The sequence below is a fragment of the Euphorbia lathyris genome, chromosome 5 (genome assembly GCF_963576675.1).
Source record: "Euphorbia lathyris chromosome 5, ddEupLath1.1, whole genome shotgun sequence".
NCBI lineage: Eukaryota > Viridiplantae > Streptophyta > Magnoliopsida > Malpighiales > Euphorbiaceae > Euphorbia > Euphorbia lathyris.
The window spans coordinates 50,352,992-50,373,764 of record NC_088914.1 but is presented as its reverse complement, the minus strand read 5'-3'; the positions used below and the strand labels follow the sequence as shown (position 1 = coordinate 50,373,764).

Here is a 20,773-nt window from a genome sequence, read left to right as displayed (position 1 = left end):
ATTGATGATTTTTAGCTAGTTCAGGGACCTGATTGATGATTTTGAAGGTTTAGGGTCCTAATTGATTTTGAAGCCATAGATTAGGGACCCAAATGGGTATTATGCTGGGTATTATGCCTATAATCTTTTATAAAAATTATTATAAAAAAAATTTGAACAAAAAATTTCAAACAAGACCAGTTCCGTCCCCTTCTCTCATGCCTTTATTTAAGAAGATATGTCAAGTTGAAAAATGCTGTAAAATTTTGGCCAACATCTGACCCTTGAAATGAAAGGACAATCCTATCGTTTTCACCGGTGAGAAAAGTTCAAAACTCATATTTCTTGTTCCTTCCGAAAAACCCGCATCTTTCCCTTCATTTGCTTTCTCCACTCTCTTTTTATTATTTATCTTTAGCCACGTGTATATATTTCTCCAAAATCTCTCTCCCGCGCATTTTTTCTCGTCTCTTCTCTTCTCTGAACAGAACACTGTCACACACACTCTCTCTCCCTCTCCATTTCCTTCTCTTCTTTCTCCTCTACGATTCCATTTGCCTCTCGTAAAAGGAATTTTCCTTCTCTTCTTACTCGCCGGGAAACCTCGGCCGTTATGGTATTAATTTTGCTTTCTGTTTCCTCTTTTCTTTTCGTCGTTTGATTGAGCAGGAAGGCGATTCCTGTCGCCAAGATCTATTGGTCCCTCACTGGATCCGAAAGAACTGTAAGCTCTTCGACATTACACAATTCTTTCTTCTTATCGTGTTCCTTTTCTCTTCGCTGGCTCTGTTTGGTTGATGAGAAACTCTCACCCCAAAATTCGAGGTTTTAATTTCCTCAGGGCTTTGTGCTTTTCCTTTTCGATTTTTGTTTTGTTTTGTTTCTTACCTCCTTTGCAAGGTTGATAGCCTTTATTTCTACATAAACAAAATCTGTTAGGCCGTCTGCTTGGTAAGGAACTACTCGGAAAAGAAATGAGCCTTTGTAATGTAATCGAAGCGAGTAATAACGATATATACTTTTAATTAAAAATTCAAGAATCGCTAAGGAATTCATGCGTCTCTTTAATTAAGATTCAAGATGTTTAACGATAGTCTCGAAAAGCTAACTTAGTAATCCATATCCTTTGCCAGGCTGTTCACGTGTTACGCAGGGAATCTTACACAGACATTCATAATCTGGTGGAGAACTTGCAAGTGTCGCAGATAGAGTGCTAGCTCCGGATTCCGGAGTAATTAATTGATTGGTAATGTCGTCTCTGGAACCGGGCCAACATACGCTGACACGGAGGCCATCACGCAGCGCCGCCACCACCACCTTGTCCACGGAGGTTTTCGACAACGAGGTCGTCCCTGCTTCTCTAGGGTCCATTGCATCAATTCTCCGCATTGCTAGCGAGATTCAACATGAGCGTCCCCGCGTGGCATATCTTTGTTCGTACCTTCCCATTTTATATATTTGTAGAAGAGCTAATTTTGTTACGTATTTATTAAACAAGCAGTGATTTATTATTATTTTTCCGGGGATTTAGGTCGGTTTTATGCTTTTGAGAAAGCACATAGGTTGGATGTCAGCTCCGCTGGAAGAGGCGTGCGACAGTTCAAGACATCCTTGCTGCAAAGACTAGAGAGGGTAAATTTCTAAATTATTTAATGCCTTCCCCGTTCCTGAAGAATAATCATCTGATGGTGCTGAATTATTTATATGACTGCTGTTTTATTAGTTAATTATCATGATATTGTGGATTGGGATGCCACAAAAATGATTACTATTGATCAGACACGCTCTGAATATAAAACAATCACTTTTCAGAAATTGCTTATATATATAAACATGGAGGATTTGCTGATATAATGTTTTTTTCACATTATATATTATATATTTAAGCAGTTTCCTGTTTATAAGGTAATATGAAAGTGCTAACTTGAGCATGAAAGAGTTATTGTTTTGGTGATATGAACTTTCTGAGAAGGGGAGAGCTATGAAGTTCAATTTTAATGATTTGTTTACTTAACAACAATAACAACAATAAAGCCTTAGCCCCCAAATGATACTTAAGATTTTGAAAAATAGTCTGTCTTATGTAGAAATTTTGATACACGCATCATGCTCTGATTTGGATGACTTGTCTTTGAGATAATAAAATAGAAATTTTAGTTTAAAAAAATTGGATTATACATTAGCAAAGCCATTTCTATTAGAACATATCCCACCCTATATATTTCCCCCCAGATTTCTATAACTCACAAATGATTATGTTTAGAAATGTATTCTGCTGAAAAATATCCACAACCATTTATTCTGTTGAGAAGTTTGTTGTGGCAGTTCACAATGTTTACCCCATGTATAAAATTTAGCCCTGCCTTGCCAACCCTCATAAACATACTCAGTCTATCAATATTTATGAACTGTAGCACTTTCGAAAATGTAAATAGTTATAAATAAATCAAATTAGTGGGTTCAAACAATGTATCATTTACTTAGCTGCTCTTCCTTCTATTTGTACGAAGCCTTGATTCTTATGCCTGTCTCTATATAGAAATGAAATATAAAAATGTATTCTCTATTTCTCTTTATCCTTCTTCTTCCTTCAACGGGATTGAAATACTACTTTATTCTGTTTATTTGGGGGAGCAGCAGAATTCTGAATGGCAAGAATTATCTTCTTACTGCAAACATCTAATTTTTTCATTTCTCATACTTCTTGAGCCAAGTCCATTTTAAGATGGAACGATATATTTCCGGGGTTACACTTGTTTCAGTTGCCATTCCTTCTAAGAAGAAATAGAAGAGGATTAACATACCACCTTTTTAGTTTTATAGCAAAATCTAGCTTGTTACAATACTGTGTTAATCCATGTGTATAATTCATTCCTTCTCTCGTACAAATAAGTATTCTGTTTTTACCTAACCCGTCTCAAATTTGGCCTCCTAACTGATAATCAGAAGGACCATTACAGTTTTCCAGAACTTGTTTTTGCACTTTCTTTTTAACATTAAGAAAATTCATGTGAAATCTTATTCAGGACAATGCATCCAGTCTTGCTGCACGGGTTAAAAAGACCGATGCACGGGAAATTGAGAGCTTTTATCAGCAGTACTATGAACAGTATGTTAGATCACTTGACCAGGGAGACAAGGCAGATAGGTAATGAATCATAAGTGACATCTTGCTTTCATTTTCCTTGCACATTATTTTGAACTTATTTGTTGGTGTTTGAATTATTATTTATTAATTGTTCTTTTTTTCCTGTTGACTAAATCCTGGCTAATTTCTTCGCAGAGCTCAACTTGGAAAAGCCTATCAAACAGCAGGAGTTCTTTTTGAAGTTCTTTGTGCTGTAAATAAGACAGAGAAAGTTGAAGAAGTTGCTCCCGAGGTTAGTTTTATTTATTTTCTTTCAGTTCAATCTTGCAGTGGTTTATTCTGAGTATGGTGTTTGCATTTTGGTTTTGAGTAGATTATAGCTGCAGCTAGAGATGTCCAAGAAATGAATGAAATTTATGCACCATACAACATTCTTCCACTGGATTCTGCTGGGGCATCACAGACCATCATGCAACTTGAGGAGGTAAGACCATAAGATATCTCCCTCTTTCTGCATGTGTGAGTCGAGGGTATTAGGTTTTACATTGTGTCATTTAATATGCTGTTTAAGCATTTCTTCTGTACCAGGTCAAGGCTGCTGTTGCTGCACTGTGGAACACTCGTGGCTTGAAGTGGCCTACAGAATTTGAGCAGCACAGGCAGCAAGCTGGGGATTTAGACCTCCTCGATTGGCTGCGAGGCATGTTTGGCTTCCAGGCATGTCTTTAATCCAAAAAAAATGAATAAAGGAAAAAGCAAAAGATATCTTTGCAGCTTAGAATTACTTCATGGTCTACAGAAAGTAATTCATAATTTTTAATTTTGGTGATTGCAGAGAGACAATGTCAGGAACCAAAGGGAGCACTTGATTTTGCTACTTGCCAACCATCATACAAGGCTTCATCCCAAGCCCGAGCCTCTGAACAAGGAAATTTCTATTTTTCATCCATGCTTTTATCATTTTAGATATTGAACATTGATTGAGCAAACAATTGACGGTCGAAGCATATGAAAAAAATCTGTTTCGAGTTTTGTTGATTTGAATTCATTATTATGTTCTGAAGAGCATATTATGTATATGTCTATCCAATTTCATTTATTTCTCTTTTCATTGTCATTTCTATTTATCCTTTGGTATTTACACATTTTCCTTGCATAATATTTTTGTCACTTGTGTTATTATTCTTTTCTGTATACATTCTGCATGAGAAATTTTCTTGCATATGTGCAAAAATGTTATTTGTTAAGCAATGCTGAAACCATCATGTGAATGCAGCTTGATGAACGAGCTGTTGATGCTGTTATGAACAAGCTTTTCAAGAATTATAAAAATTGGTGCAAGTTCTTAGGACAAAAACACAGTTTAAGGTGAGATAACAATTTTGCTGACCCCTCTCTGACTTTTTAGACATTTTCAGCATGTTTATATTTAAGAAAGCATCTTTAACATAACCTAGAACTTATAATATGAATATTGTCATTTCTTATAGCCTCCCTCAAGGTCAGCAAGAGATACAACAGAGAAAAATTCTGTACATGGGCCTATATCTACTAATTTGGGGAGAAGCAGCTAATGTCCGTTTTATGCCAGAATGTCTGTGCTACATCTTTCACAATGTAAGTCTCCTTATGATATGATTAGATTCGCTTCTTTGTTTATGCAGTCACCCTGTTTATTGTGAGAGCAGTATGTCTTCTGCTAGTTTCATATGAAAGCTCTTATATATGTATATATGCAGATGGCATATGAACTTCATGGCCTGTTGGCTGGAAATGTCAGCATTGTCACTGGAGAAAATATTATGCCTTCTTATGGTGGTGATAATGAGGCATTCTTGAGGAAGATCATAACACCAATTTACTGTGTAATAAAACAGGTTTGCATGCTTTGACCAATTTCAGTTCTTTAGCAAACATAATATCTTGCTTTTGAATTTAAAGTTGCGGTCCAATTATTCCAGGAAGCCAGCAAGTGCCGAAATGGAAAAGCTTCTCACACAGCATGGTGCAATTATGATGATTTGAACGAATATTTCTGGTTAGCTTGTATTCAACATATTCGTGATGATTGGGAATTTCATTAGTTTTTAAAATACTTTACATGTTGGACTCTTTGTGTTCGTAATTACTACCATTCAGGTCAACTGATTGCTTTTCCCTTGGTTGGCCTATGCGTGATGATGGACCCTTTTTTAGAACAACCCATAATATGGTACTGATACTCTTAACATCCTCTGGAGGTGCTACTCTTATAATTTTGTCTTGAATTAATCTTTTGATCTCTTCTTAATTTAATTGCTATTGAAGGGAGGAAAGGCTTCTCCAAGGACATCTGGAAGCACAGGAAAATCAAATTTTGTTGAAACCCGAAGCTTTTGGCACATCTTTCGAAGTTTTGACCGACTGTGGACTTTCTATATACTAGCTCTTCAGGTATTCAATGTGATAGCTGAGATCCTAATTTTCATCATTTACCATTAACCCTGATGATCAGGGATAATTTATTCACTTCATCAACTGTGTGTGACAGGGAATGTTCATCTTCGCATGGAGTGGGGATTCAGTTTCAAATATTCTGCGGAAGGATATCTTGTATAACCTGTCCTCTATCTTTATTACGGCAGCTGTTCTTCGCTTTCTTCAAAGTAATAAATTTCTAATTGATATCACATTGTCTAACACATACTTTCTTGGCATTGCATGCTTTACATGGACCTAAATTATCATCTTGAAAAATTCAAATCCCTTTAGCTTCTTCAGTTCTTCTCTAATCAATTATTAACAAAGGTGACATTGTTCACTTCACAAATTTGACATCTTAAAATTGATAATACATGAACATTTTGGAAACAACAAATATAGCAGAAGGAATGGCTGTTGTACTGTATAAAGCAATTGATTTTTTTCCCTACTTCTTCTGCAAATGTAGCAGGGTATGCTAACTTTTCAACATTAGTCCTGATATTTTAGAGCAATCTTACTAACTAAAATCCAAGGTTCAAAAGGCATGACCTTATTATGAACTATAGTTGTAGTTGTGGAGGTTCTTCTTCCATTGGAGAAAATTAATACCAATCCATTAAAACCAAATAAATTTTAAAACACAAATAAAAAAGAGGTGATTTGAAAGTGAATTGATTATGATGTATTAAATAGTTTATGCAAGGAAAGATGTATTTATGTATTTCTCTAAGGTCCGCTATAACACATTGTCATGGAACCAATTGAACTAACAGTTACAACACAAGCCCATTTTACCAGGTGTTGAAATTAAATCAAACAAATGAGGCTGCAAGGATTCGAACCCTTGATCACTTGGTCAAAGAGGCTCTAATACAATACAATGTCATGGAACCAATTGAAAAAGCTGATAGTTAAGGCCCAATTTATATTAATATCTGACACACATGTCAAGAATTATTTCCTTAAATTTATCTGCCATGTTGTTTACTTCTCCCTGTAATTATCATATTTCTGCTGAGATACTTGACTTCCAAATATTGAATACCAGTAATAACTAAAAACCTATGAAGTGCCAACCTAATAATTAGTAGAAAGTTTTGAAAAGAAGAAATTGAATCGATGTACTTAAAAGTTTTGAAACCATAAACTAATTCTATTAACGGCTAATTTCTATTGTAGTCACTTCCAAAGATTACTTTCAAAACAGCCATATTGCTTTAATAGTATCATAATTTGGACTGATCATCGTAAATGATTTGAAACCATCTAGAGCTATTATCTGATTATTTGGTATCAGAAAAAGTTCAGTATTGAAAGTGCAATAGCTAGGGGTAGATGAAGTCCTATGGAAGTAATATCCCAATTGTTTTTTTGTTTGTTTGTAACAGTGTTAGTTTCTTTGATAAACTGGAATAAATCGGACTAGTGCATGACTTTGTTTGAACTTTTTTGCTGTCCAATTGTGGTTTTGATAAAGGAATATATTTGATGTACTGGTCTCTTACTTAATTCTCTATGTTGTGTATGACAAACGAGTGAATAAACTTGTCATTGAGCTTGAGGCCTTTATTTGTTTTTGGTCAGGAAATGCTCTTGTTTAGCTTAAAGAGTACTGCTATTTGAAGTCTAGTTTTCATCTCATTTTTGCCTTGCCATTTCATTTTCAGGTATTCTCGACTTTATTCTTAACTTCCCAGGGTTTCACAGATGGAAATTCACTGATGTGATGCGCAACATTCTTAAGATAGTTGTTAGTCTTGCATGGGTCATTGTGCTTCCATTGTGTTATTTTGGGGCCTTCAGTGTTTCCAGTAACGGAATTAAAAATTCATTCTCATTCCTTGGAGAAGTAAAAAGAATTCCTCCTTTCTACATTGTAGCTGTGGTTATCTATCTAATACCAAATATTCTTACTGCTGCTTTGTTTATCTTCCCTATGCTCCGGAGATGGATTGAAAATTCAGACTGGCTAGTTATCAGATTTCTCCTATGGTGGTCACAGGTATTATTGCTATGCTATTCTATTCTCCCCTCCTTACTAGTCCATTTTTCATGTTTCTAGATTGGCTTTAAAGCAACAATTGCATCACAACAGAAGCTAACCTCACTTGCAGTCATCCTCATCTCTATCGCTCTCTCTCTCTCTTAACTATGTTGCTGTGGAATGGATAAAAAGATGGTATTCAGTTTCCTGAACTGAGAAAGTTAACAGCTTTTGATCATAAGCATGTTAATATGAAATTGGATTCCTGGATATCATTAACCAGCAATGAACTTCTTGCCCAGCTTGTCTACAGGAAATTGAAATCTTGTTCACATGTATATTAAACCTTAATGGAAACATTGAAAATTGACCTTCACCATGTAGAGTTTTGGTTTCCGTTTTAGTGAGCATTTGCTTGTATTATCTTGTTGTTGTGAACTATTTCTCTTGTTCTGTTTGCTTTCCAATTATAAGATAATATAATCATGCTACTTTTGTCATACTGTTATAGTTTGACAGTTGGAATTGGCAGATTCCAATTCTATGATGACTATTAATAACGAGTGATAACCGTTTCAAATACTTTTAGTTTGAATATATCTAAATTTACTGAAAACTGTTGGGGAAGTTAATTTAAAGCTGGAGAATGGATGCATATTCCATTTTGTTCTTTGTGGTTAGTGTATCTCATGGAGGCATAAGATGTAGCTCTAAATTTGTCAATCATTAACCTGTTTTCCTATTGCTATCTGATGACTAGAAGCATCTTTATTCAATTAAATTACGTAAGCCTTGAGCTGAATGTTTAAACAAATTTACTCAAAAGTATAAGGAAAACTGAAAGCTGGGGGCTGGATGCAAATTATGTTTTATTGTATTAGTTCATATATCTCACGGGCATCTAAGGTACAGCTCTAAAGCTATCAAATATCATCCGTCTAGTCTAGTGACTCCAGGGTTATTGTGCATTTTCAGTTTGTTATCTACTTTTCTCATAGTAGTTACTTCTTTTATCTTAACACAAGTTCAAACTCTCCTTGTATTGCGTTTTTTCTCCTTAATGAAGTTACTAGTAGTCATTTCTACAACTGCATTTTAAGTTTCGAAGTACAAAAGAATGTTATATTATATTTTGATTTTATTTATTTACTTGTCTTCAGCCAAGAATTTACATTGGCAGAGGAATGCATGAAAGTCAGTTTGCACTTCTAAAGTAAGTTAAATAAGCATTCATGCCTTTTTATTTATTTATTTATTTCAGTTGAATGTTTTATAGTACAAATCTACTTATTGTTTCAGGTATACCTTTTTCTGGGTGCTACTCGTGGCTTCAAAGTTTACTTTCAGCTATTTTCTTCAGGTTGGCTTCAGTTGATATTATTGGTGTTTTCGATATCATCTAGTAATGTGGCTTCTGTTTTTTCTGCAGATAAAGCCTCTGGTGAAGCCAACTAAAGATATCATGAACATTAAACATGTAAATTACAGGTGGCATGAGTTTTTCCCAGATGGTATTTGACTGCTCTCACTTCTTTTCATGCTTCCACCTGAAGAACCTATATGTGCTAACAATTGTGCTGTGAATACAGCAAAAAAGAATTATGGAGCAGTTCTGTCTCTCTGGGCACCAGTAATCTTGGTATGTGTCTTGTACATCATTAATATGATCAATATAGTGTAGTTAGTTTTGTTTACTAGCATATGAAGACTTATTGGATCTTTCATGGTAATATATTTGATGATGTAATGTGATACAGGTCTATTTCATGGATAGTCAAATTTGGTATGCAGTTCTCTCAACCATATACGGTGGCTTTATTGGTGCTTTTGATCGCCTAGGAGAGGTAATTCCTTTCAAGAAAAATCTCTTTACAGATTTTCTTTCACATTGCACTTAAAATCATGAACCATTATTTTATGCAGGAATTTTCACATGCACCTTAATGAGCAAGTGAATTTACTCATTCACCGTTAGATCTAGGTTTATTAAATCTAAGCCTTAGTATTTTATGAGGTTTAGTAAGGCATTCTTCACTCGTGCTTGTTTTAGTAAGGGAAGGGATAATAAGTTATCCCCCATTTCATTGGTCCCCTCAACTTGAATGGAACATAATATACTCGACTTATGCCTTCAATAACTTTCAAGCACATCAGCCATGTGTGTGTGTGTTTTTAAATACAGGTTTCAGTGAGGTTAATCTCTCAATGTTGACCAGGATAAATTAAAATTTGAGAAGTCATCACACATTTATTTTTGTAAGGGCAAATAGGGCATTGTTCATGCATGATTGTTTCAGTAATTGAAGACATAAATTGTCCCATTTTTCAATGAGTAATAGGGCATTCTTCATGCGTGCTTGTTTTAGTAAAGGAAGAGATATAAGTATCCCCCATTTTGCAGTGCAAATTCATTGGTTCCCTCGACTTGGGGATTCAATAACTTCAAAGCACAACAGCCATGTGTTTTTTCTTTTATTTATTTATTTATTTGAAATACAAGTTTCAGTGAGGTTAAGCTCAATGTTTCTGTTCTAAACGTTGTTACATTTACAAGATCAATATGTTGACCAGGATAAATTAAAAGTTGAGAAGCCATTGCACGTTTATTCTTATGAGGTTAAATAGGACATGAAGAGTGCTTGTTTCAGTAATGGAAGACGTAAATTGCCCCCCATTTTTGCAATGGGTATAAGATCTTCAGTTCAACATAATAGACATCTGAAATTGTGAATTCAATAACTTTCAACACAAGGCAAGTGGTTTTATTTTTAATTATTATTTTTATTTTTAAAAAAGAGAGGTGCATATGCTTTTAGGTAAAAGTTGGTGTTCTAAAGTTATTGGAATTAGAACATTCAATGTGTTAACCAGGTTAAATTCAAAGTTGAGGTGGCAAGTGTAGAAAGCAAATTGTATATTAGGCCTCGAGAAAATTATGATTTGTTTCGCTAAAAGTTGATAGATTATTAGATGCTCAATATGCTCTGGAGTTCTGTTATATGCCATACTTCAGTTGTGTGCATAAACTCCCCGTGTTAACTTATTTGACCATTATAATAACACTTTGGGAATGGAATACCAATGCCATGCGGTTCATTGTTTGTATGGTCTTATGTTGCACGGAAACTTTGACGTTGAAGTGTTCCACGTTTAAAATGTTTTTGAAACAGAAATTTGTAGGAAATGCATCCGGTAACATTTCTGTGATCTTAGAGAATTGGATACTTGTTTTTTTAAGATAAAAGAGGTTTGCAGATTTCAGTTCATCATGCATTAATCACTTTGTGTTAGATCCTTATCTTTCTAGGTCATTATGTAAAGTTTATGTATTTCTTTTTCCATTTTATATAAAAGAAATGTATAAATGTATACCTTATAGTTTAAATTTTATAAATATACCCTTATGGTTTTACTAATTGCACTTTTCCGTCAAGTTTCTATTTCTTAAATTTTAAACAAATACCATTTTCCAGTATTTGTTTCCATTTGCGTTTTAAGTTCCTTGTAGCATATGGTCCATATTTGGTCCTTATATAAACCATTTATGTGCTAGACTTCTATTTGTAAATTGGTGCAGTTTATTTTCTTAACTTACCCATTGGTCTAAGCCTACTTTGTGTAAGACAAGCTTTAGCTTCTGAGTTGTAAATATTGTTTAGTTTTATTTATATTGGGATTGACTCTTTTCATTTGATTTTAATAGTAGTATGCACTTTTGGACTACTTTCACTTGTCCCATCAAATGGGAATTTAGCTCATTAACTCAAACTTGGAATTGCGATATCAAACAACTAGGAAATGGCTTCACTATTTTTCTAGTTTTTTCGTCTTTCTTCTCTTATTCATTTTTTTCTTCCTAATATACAGGTACGAACTCTAGGAATGCTAAGATCACGGTTTCAATCCTTACCTGGCGCATTTAATACATATTTGGTACCTTCTGATAAAGCAAAGAAGAAGGGTTTCTCTTTATCAAAGAGATTTACTGAGGTTTTCACTCATCTTTTGAAGTGTTTATGAGAATATTTATGGGCATATGCATGTAAATCATTGAATAAAATATTGTGCTTTTTTAGATTTCTGCAAGCAGGAGAAGTGAGGCTGCGAAATTTGCTCAGTTATGGAATGAAGTAATATGTAGTTTCCGTGAAGAAGATTTGATCAGTGACAGGAAAGGCCCTGTAACAATAGCATAATTTTGATTTTATAGAAAAAAAATCTTTTCTGTTCTTGTCTTCAGCTTGTTAAGACTAATATGGTTATTTTTCTAATCCAGAGAGATGGATCTGATGCTTGTTCCTTATTCGTCAGATCCTAGCCTGAGATTAATTCAATGGCCACCCTTTTTGCTTGCAAGCAAGGTCCGTCTATTTCCTCTTAAAACGTAATCACATGTTTGTTCATTTTAATTTCTAATCCTTTTCTAAATTTACAGATCCCAATAGCTTTGGACATGGCAGTTCAATTCTGGTCAAAGGATGCTGACCTCTGGAAACGTATATGTGCTGATGATTACATGAAATGTGCTGTGATAGAATGTTATGAATCCTTTAAACATGTTCTGAAGGTTCTGGTTATTGGAGAAAATGAGAAAAGGTTGTTCTTGGTACTTTGCTTATTCTGTGATTATGTTTTCCATGTTCCGTCTCTTCTGCTTTTATTTAAGCTTAAGCTATTTGCATATGCAATAAGGCCTCCATGTTCTCCTGGTGGAGGGTTTTTTGGTCTTGATATTTGAATTCTTCATTTTTAATTTAAACGAATTTTTTAAGCACCTTCCAAGTGTTAAATCTAATATATATAATATATAATATATATATATATATATATATATATTGTTTGGTTTTAATACTTGATGTTACATTCTTGTATAGTTCAGGAGGATGTTTTGTCCATTTTCTTTTTCTTTTTCCATGTAGAAAAGTAAAAATATTTACTTTGCATATTTGTTATTTGATTAAGAGTTTTTGTTTAGTGTCTAAACTATATTGCATTTTCCATCAGATTGAAATTAGTAATTCAATTCAAGTGTTTCAAATTGCAGTAAATTTAGTTGATATTTACTGTTTAAATGCATGACTGAATCACACTTCCTATGATGGAGCGACTAAAATTTACATTTGCAATGCTACAGGATCATTGCTACCATCATCAAAGAAGTTGAAAATACCATTTCAAAGCATACATTCCTTATAAATTTCAGAATGGGTCCGTTGCCTGTTCTTTGCAAGAAATTTGTGGAGCTTGTTGAAGTTTTGGTGAGTCATTTGTACTAATGATGACTGCAGTTTGCTTTTCTAGTTCCAAACGGTTTGAATTTTACCATTATATTTACCAGTTCACTAAATGTTGCAGAAAGATGGCGATTCATCAAAGAGGGGTAATGTGGTATTATTGCTGCAGGACATGTTAGAAGTTGTCACTCGGGATATGATGGTGAATGAGAATCGGTTAGAATATCTTGCTGCATTCCATTGGGAATTCACTATCATCTCTTTATCATATAAAATTAACAATGTTATCCATGCATTGTTATATAGTGAATTGGTAGACCTTGGGCATGGTGCAAAAGATTCAGGAACACAACTCTTCGATGGAACTGACACAAAACCTGCTATAATGTTCCCTCCTCTGGTTACTGCACAGTGGGAAGAGCAGGTCCGTTGTATTGGCTCAGTTGTCTTCGATGTTAGAAGACATATATACTGATATTTCACCATTTAATTATAAAATATTCTGTATGTTCCTGTAGGTAAAGCGTCTTCATCTCCTTTTGACTGTCAAAGAATCTGCTATGGATGTACCAACAAATCTTGAAGCTCGTAGGAGGATTTCATTCTTCACGAATTCCTTGTTTATGGATATGCCACGTGCCCCTACAGTCCGTAAAATGCTCTCATTCAGGTGTTGTTTATATTTTATAAATTGGAATATCCTCTGCCCAGTTCACATTCCTAATTATCACATAATTAGTTTCGGTGCTTGGATAATATTTTTTTGGAAGTACTTTTGGGACTTCTAGATAAGCTAGATATTGATTTTTTTCTATTTAAGTTATCAAGGAGTTGCAGTTCTGCTGTATTTTTTTGGAAAAGTAAAAATAAGAACAGAATCAACTTTTATTTAATCAAGAACCGTTTTCTGGTCCTATCAGTGTCATGACCCCATACTATAGCGAAGAGACTGTTTATTCGAAGACTGATCTCGAAATGGAGAATGAAGATGGTGTATCTATCATATTCTACTTGCAAAAAATCTATCCAGGTACCATAAACTTTTCAAACTCACAGTGCATGTTTCCTTGAATCGTCTCTTTTTTGAATGGATCCATATGATTCGCATAATTGATTAAGAAACATAACTTTTAGATGAATGGAACAATTTCATGGAAAGACTAAATTGTAAAACGGACACTGAGCTTTGGGGAAATGAAGAAAATATCTTGCAGATACGTCATTGGGCCTCCTTAAGAGGCCAAACTCTGTCTCGCACAGGTGACTGATGCTTCCTGTTTCCTTTACCTAATCTCTTATATCAACTTTTTGTTCCATCACTTATAATTATAGATGTTGCAGTTAGAGGGATGATGTATTACAGACGAGCTCTGAAACTTCAGGCATTTCTTGATATGGCTAATGAAGAAGGTAAGAGATTAAAAGCTTTTTCTCCAAAATATACTCGAAAATTATTGGTCAAGGCATAAATTGACTCAATAATATTTTGTTTTTTCTTGAAATTTAAATCTAGTTGAATTTCATCTCTAATTATTCTCCGTTCATTCAAAAGTTCGGGTGTATCTTTGTCACATTATAACAAAAAATTGTAAAGAGTGGTTGATGATATAATTGTTTCCTTTATCGTGACCGGTTCCAAAGGTACCGACTCATCCTCAACTTCATCACTCTATAAATTAATAATTAATAATTTATTGATTAATTAATATCTCTATAAATTTAATGCCTTATCCGCCCGCTGTTAAAGACTTGCAACACAATGCCCAAGGAGTAACCAATTTCCTCTCATGAACAGAACCCGACCAAAGGAAATTGTAAGTACAACGCTTCATAAACTTGAGAAGATCAGGAGGCCATTTGTAAATCGAGGAGTGAAGCACCGAGCTATAGATCACGGAAGTAATCAGAGCTAGTTGGCCAGCCATCGACAGCGACTTCCCCTTCCAGCTACTGAACTTTATGGATTATTTTGTCAGCTTTATGAACAAAAAAACCCTCTGATTTGAACCAATTAACAATCTGACCAGACAAATCCTCGTAAAGCTTAAAGATATTAGAAATAATTCTAACATTCTGTAGCGAGGCTTTATAGTAGATGAGAGGGAAAAGAGGACTGTCTAACATAGGTCATAGGCTGAATCCGCTCCTCCTACCGGTACCTTTCAATCAACTGACTAAGAAAGTCCTCGGCCAAGCAAAAGAGAATAGGAGCGAGCGGATTCCCTTGTCTAACGCTCCTAGAATAACAACGAAAATAACCTTTGGGTGCCCATTCACCAAATAGAGATTCGATCAGAATTAAAGATGCTGAGAACTAAATCCCGCAATGGCACCGAGAAACCAAAAGTGTCGAGGACCTCCGGAATGAAAAATCATAACCTAGTCCATTGGTTTTAGTTAGTCAATTTTTCAGTTTGGTTTTGGTTCTGGTTCTGGTTTCGGGAAATCAATTTTTCGAATATCTCCCTTTATGCTATATGTATATAAACTAACACCTACCTACTAGGTATTAGTTTACATATATAGCATAAAAAGATATATTTTGGCGAAAGCTAGTATCTATAGGTTCAATCAAGCAGGAAACAGAAGTTAGCGATACTCATGCTTCCATGTCATTCAAATTATTGTTTTACAAATTTTAAAATTTCCGGTCTTGTTGTATGAGTTGTCTACTGGTAGTTTATTTATGTTTTCCAATTTGTTTGACAAAACATTTAGAATAAAGTCAAAGCTTTTACCATTATCATGAGACACTGGAAATAGCTTTCATAGAGAAATTGATTCTGAATTTTATTTAATAACTAAGATGATTATGGAGAAACTTGAATCAAGGTGTTCAACAAACTAATTTGGCCGTTTACTTTTGAATATCTTGTAAATTGAGAGCGGTACTACTTTTTCGCCTATTTATTAGTTTCTATGTACTTTACATGAATGGGGATAATTTTTTCTAGATGTTGGCTTGTGACTTATTCATATGCATGCAGAGATACTTAAAGGCTACAAGGAAATAACAATTCCATCTGAGGAAGATAAGAAAAGTCAAAGATCAACATATGCTCGACTAGATGCAATGGCTGACATGAAATTCACTTATGTTGCTACCTGCCAAAATTATGGAAATCAGAAACGGAGTGGAGATCGCCGTGCAACTGACATCCTGAATTTGATGGTTAAGTATGTTCTGCCTTTGGTAATGGATTGCTGTTAAATTTCATGAATTTTTTAATGTAGAGTTCATTTGGCAATACCTTCTTACTCCTCTACAGTAATCCCTCTCTACGTGTTGCATACATTGATGAAGTTGAAGAAGAAGAAAACGGCAAAGTACAGAAGGTTTACTATTCTGTTTTGGTCAAAGCTCTAGATAATCTCGATCAGGTAATTATTCGTCAAAAAAACTAAGCTTTTCCATGCCAAGTGTACTGAAAATGCCTATTCTTTCTTTCACAAAGGAAATTTATCGCATAAAATTGCCCGGTTCAGCAAAATTGGGAGAAGGAAAACCTGAAAATCAGAACCATGCCATAATATTCACTCGAGGAGAAGCCCTGCAAGCTATTGACATGAATCAAGTAAATCATGATAAACTAGAATTAGTATAATTAACTTATAAATTATGGGTATTCCTGGTAATCTGTTGCTTCTATTTTTTTTTAGGATAATTACTTAGAAGAAGCATTCAAAATGCGGAACCTGTTGGAAGAGTTTCATGAGGATCATGGAGTGCGTCCACCTACTATTTTAGGTGTTCGTGAACATATCTTCACTGGAAGGTTGGATACATTAGCTCGTCTTGTTTCATTTTGTCTCCTATGTCCTGATATTTATAACTTATGGTTGCGATTTCTCCTCTTTGGTTTGGTTCATGAATTCATAACTTTCTTATTTCATCAAGTTTTTTTCTCATATCTCCTGATATTTAATAACTAATTCGCTGCAGTGTCTCTTCTTTGGCTTGGTTCATGTCAAATCAAGAAACAAGTTTTGTCACCATTGGTCAAAGAGTTCTTGCAAGACCGTTGAAGTACATTTCTCTTTTTTTCTTTTTGCCTCTTTTACTTTTGTTCAATAACGAACTCAAGAAAATCTATACTGTATTCATGAGAAAGCTTCAATTGTAAGCCTTGTTATGATCATATTAGTTCTTATTAAGTATCAATATAGGAAAATATGATTTAAAAGTAATACTTGTTGCATCCATTTATACAGATATATACTTTTTTGAATTGCGTCATACTAAAGAATACAACAAATCACCCTTCTCTCTCATACTTACCATCAAATTGCTTCATTTGGCTTAGTTAATTTTTTGCCGCCTAGGTGGCTGAAAATTAGCTAAAAGTTATGCATATGTTTTTTTGAATGAAAAACCATGCAGGTTTTTTGATATTGTTATTACCAAGTTCATGGTGTTATACATACTACTTTAAGCTAAAATTCTGTTGGTTTACTCTAGGATCCGATTCCATTATGGGCATCCAGATGTCTTTGATAGAATCTTTCATATCACCCGAGGAGGCATCAGCAAGGCTTCTCGTGGCATCAATTTGAGCGAGGATATTTTTGCTGGTAAAGATTACATGACGAAAGAAAATGTTTGAACATTACTTTTCCCAAGATAAACAAATTCATTTACTTCCCAATTTGTTTTAATCTGTAGGTTTTAACTCAACATTAAGACAAGGGAATATTACTCACCATGAGTATATTCAAGTGGGAAAAGGTCGAGATGTTGGGCTCAACCAAATCTCACTTTTTGAAGCAAAAGTAGCATGTGGTAATGGGGAGCAGACGCTTAGTAGGGATATCTATCGACTGGGTCATCGTTTTGACTTCTTCCGAATGCTTTCCTGCTATTTTACTACAGTTGGGTTTTACAATAGTGCAATGGTAATTCCTTTCACTTGCATAATTCAAATTGAAAACAATAGGATTAGTGGTGTGGGCAAGGTAAATTCTTTCCTTTTACTTGGGAACTTAATCTATAATTTGCAGGGGACAACTTAAATAACCTGAACTGAAACTTTTTACTCAAATCTAAAGTGAAACAGAGAAAAACATTTATGCAAGAATATAACTAACTTTTGTCTATCACATTTTGGTAGGCAACATGGGTGCTTTCTTTTATAGATAAACCTAATGTGTCTTATATCTCACTCCATTTGCTTCAAAGATCCAATATTAAGGGGTACATATATCGCTAAATTAACTGAATTTCATTAATGCCTTAATGATATTATACTTATTTTTTGTGGTATCTAGCTAAACTATTTCACGTTTTTATAAGGAATATTTTTTTCTTATCTTCAATTGGAAGATTATATATATATATATATATATATATATATGGATGAGTTCCCTTCAATCCAAATATATAAAGAATTAATATGTTACAAAAAGATTAGTAAGTGTAAGCATATGAACAATCAAAAGTTAAATTCTTGTATATTGGCCCTTTATGGATTTGAAATTAATTATGCCCGGGCATGGAATTATGAAATTCCGTAACAATATATATATATATATAGAGAGAGAGCATATCTTTTATCTTTGGGTTCTTTTCCCTATATCAAAAGCAGCTTTAAATCTATGTTCTTTCTTCATAGTTTTAAACCACACATGATGCAGTATCCCCTGTTAAAATACGCACTATTGGCATTTATTTCTTGGAGAAGATTCAATTAATCCGATAGGTTGTACCAGATGGTAATTAAGCAGTTGTCAAGTTCAGAAATCACATTATCCTTTGATCTCAAATACAAAATATGTTAGCATACATATGGAAGTTGTACAAGGATGTCTCCACGTGACTAGGATGTTCAGCTCACTCTGCCCTTATTACTATTATGCAGATGGTTGTTCTTACAGTTTATGTATATTTGTATGGCAAGCTTTACCTCTCTTTGAGTGGATTAGAGAGTACAATAATGAAGGTTGCAAAGAGAAAGGGAAGTGATGCGCTAAAAGCGGCTATGGCCTCTCAATCCGTTGTACAGCTTGGCCTTTTGATGGCCTTGCCCATGATCATGGAGATAGGACTTGAGAGAGGGTTTCGAAGAGCATTTGGTGACATGATCATCATGCAGTTTCAACTTGCTTCTGTTTTCTTCACTTTCTCCCTTGGGACAAAGGTCCATTATTATGGACGGACTATCCTGCATGGTGGGGCGAAATACAGAGCTACTGGGCGTGGTTTTGTGGTTCGACATGAAAAATTTGCAGAAAATTATAGGATGTACTCTAGGAGCCACTTTGTCAAAGCGCTGGAACTTATGATATTGCTTATTTGTTATCAAATATATGGGTCAGCAAACATGGATGAAATAGCTTTCATATTTCTCACAGCATCAATGTGGTTTTTGGTGGTGTCTTGGTTGTTTGCTCCTTTTCTTTTTAACCCATCAGGATTTGAATGGCAGAAGATTGTGGATGATTGGGATGATTGGACAAAGTGGATAAGCAACCAGGGAGGAATTGGTGTACCAGCAAACAAGAGCTGGGAGTCATGGTGGGAAGAGGAACAAGAGCATCTACACTGCACTGGGTTTGTAGGACGGTTGTGTGAGATTGTTCTTGCATTGCGCTTCACTATTTTTCAGTATGGCATTGTCTATCAATTACACGTGACAAGGGAAAGTACTGCTGGTAGATCCCTGAGCATTGCTGTGAGTATATCAGTTGTTTATTATCCAAGTAGCATTATCTTACATTCATAAGTTATTGTTTTTATACATTCATAATCTAATATGCTTTAATGATTTCAGGTTTATGGTCTATCCTGGTTGGTAATTGTTGCTATGATGCTCATATTAAAGGTCAATGCTAAAAACTTTTCTGGTTATGATTTGAGTTTGCAATCGGATGGCTTTGGTTGACTAATTTAAACTTGTGCTCAAAATGCAGATTGTTTCGACGGGTAGAAAAAAATTCAGTGCAGATTTCCAGCTGATGTTTAGACTTCTAAAGTTGTTCATGTTTATAGGGTTTGTCGCCACTCTTGTTATTTTGTTTACCACCCTTCATCTCACAGTTGGAGACATCTTTCAGAGTCTTCTAGCCTTTCTCCCAACTGGATGGGCACTTCTGCAGGTACATTACCTAATAACTGTTATTTTCTTATTTGGTCATTCTCTCCATTCACTTGAGTTAGATGTTCGGTTAATTGTGATTTATGGTTAAGAGTTTGTGAGTATTCTAAAAAGAAAATGGTGAGCAGGTAGCACAAGCATGCAGACCATTGATAAAGGGTATAAAAATGTGGGGGTCAGTGAAGGCTCTAGCGAGAGGGTATGAGTACTTGATGGGGATAGCCATATTTACACCAGTGGCTGTACTAGCCTGGTTTCCGTTTGTGTCAGAGTTCCAGACCAGACTTCTATTCAACCAAGCATTCAGCCGAGGGCTTCAAATCCAACGTATTCTGGCTGGTGGGAAGAAGAACAACTAGAACAATTACTTCCTCCGCTTCTCCCTTTGTGGATTTTTGTTTCTTTCAATTACTCAAAATCACCAATATTCTATCTGATTTGTTCATATCCATTGAGCAAACTGATCCATGTAGAAATTAAATCTTGTTTCCATCTTCCATCCTCAAGGAAAGTGGAGACATTGTCTAATTCACAACGTTGGTCCCAAATCTTGTCTCGAAACATGTCTCTCTTCAAGGCTTATATTTGAAATTAACAACTTGTGTAGACTACGGCACTGCCTAGTTGGATGTTCATATCATATCCAATCTTTTAAGATATGCCATGTGTCAGCCACTCGTCATCCATGGGTCGTATAATAAAATTTAACTTTAATCAGTATCTTATTGGAAAGGTGTCTTAAAAACAAGATATCAGTATCTTAGACGTTAGGGGTATTTTTGCATCTTTAACTCTACAATTAATTGTAAAGCCTATTCCATAAATCTAGTTTTGTCCATTAATAATTGAAGAGAAAAAAATGCAATTCCTAATTTTCAAATATGGATGCATACTTAATTTTTTTTATATATATTTCTTGACTTTTATCTAATTT

General features: G+C 34.7%; 1 protein-coding gene across 1 annotated transcript; it reads left to right on the top strand.

Annotated features, from left to right (window-relative positions):
* The first annotated feature begins 325 nt into the window (after nucleotides 1-325).
* Nucleotides 326-20,519, top strand: LOC136229974 (callose synthase 5-like). Its single transcript, XM_066018863.1, has 43 exons — nucleotides 326-703; nucleotides 1,113-1,412; nucleotides 1,511-1,611; nucleotides 3,006-3,127; nucleotides 3,263-3,359; nucleotides 3,441-3,551; nucleotides 3,656-3,784; nucleotides 3,903-3,993; nucleotides 4,342-4,435; nucleotides 4,558-4,684; nucleotides 4,807-4,944; nucleotides 5,029-5,105; nucleotides 5,207-5,279; nucleotides 5,375-5,500; nucleotides 5,598-5,712; nucleotides 7,198-7,532; nucleotides 8,675-8,727; nucleotides 8,814-8,874; nucleotides 8,944-9,025; nucleotides 9,104-9,153; nucleotides 9,272-9,358; nucleotides 11,382-11,504; nucleotides 11,591-11,695; nucleotides 11,795-11,875; nucleotides 11,950-12,110; nucleotides 12,649-12,772; nucleotides 12,870-12,964; nucleotides 13,055-13,172; nucleotides 13,267-13,418; nucleotides 13,669-13,778; nucleotides 13,883-14,008; nucleotides 14,090-14,158; nucleotides 15,736-15,925; nucleotides 16,018-16,129; nucleotides 16,204-16,323; nucleotides 16,409-16,524; nucleotides 16,692-16,775; nucleotides 17,208-17,320; nucleotides 17,412-17,641; nucleotides 18,604-19,416; nucleotides 19,516-19,566; nucleotides 19,655-19,840; nucleotides 19,968-20,519. The coding sequence occupies exons 2-43, from the start codon at nucleotides 1,229-1,231 to the stop codon at nucleotides 20,196-20,198; spliced, it is 5,763 nt and encodes a 1,920-aa protein (XP_065874935.1). The 5' UTR covers nucleotides 326-703; nucleotides 1,113-1,228; the 3' UTR covers nucleotides 20,199-20,519.
* Nucleotides 20,520-20,773: the final 254 nt, after the last annotated feature.

Excerpts from the sequence above, each read along its gene's own strand:
- LOC136229974 (XM_066018863.1), top strand. The coding sequence starts at position 1,229 with ATGTCGTCTCTGGAACCGGGCCAACATACGCTGACACGGAGGCCATCA. Across the intron at positions 8,875-8,943 it reads CTTTCAGCTATTTTCTTCAG|ATAAAGCCTCTGGTGAAGCC; the intron begins GTTGGCTTCAGT and ends TTTTTTCTGCAG. Across the intron at positions 16,525-16,691 it reads GAACATATCTTCACTGGAAG|TGTCTCTTCTTTGGCTTGGT; the intron begins GTTGGATACATT and ends AATTCGCTGCAG.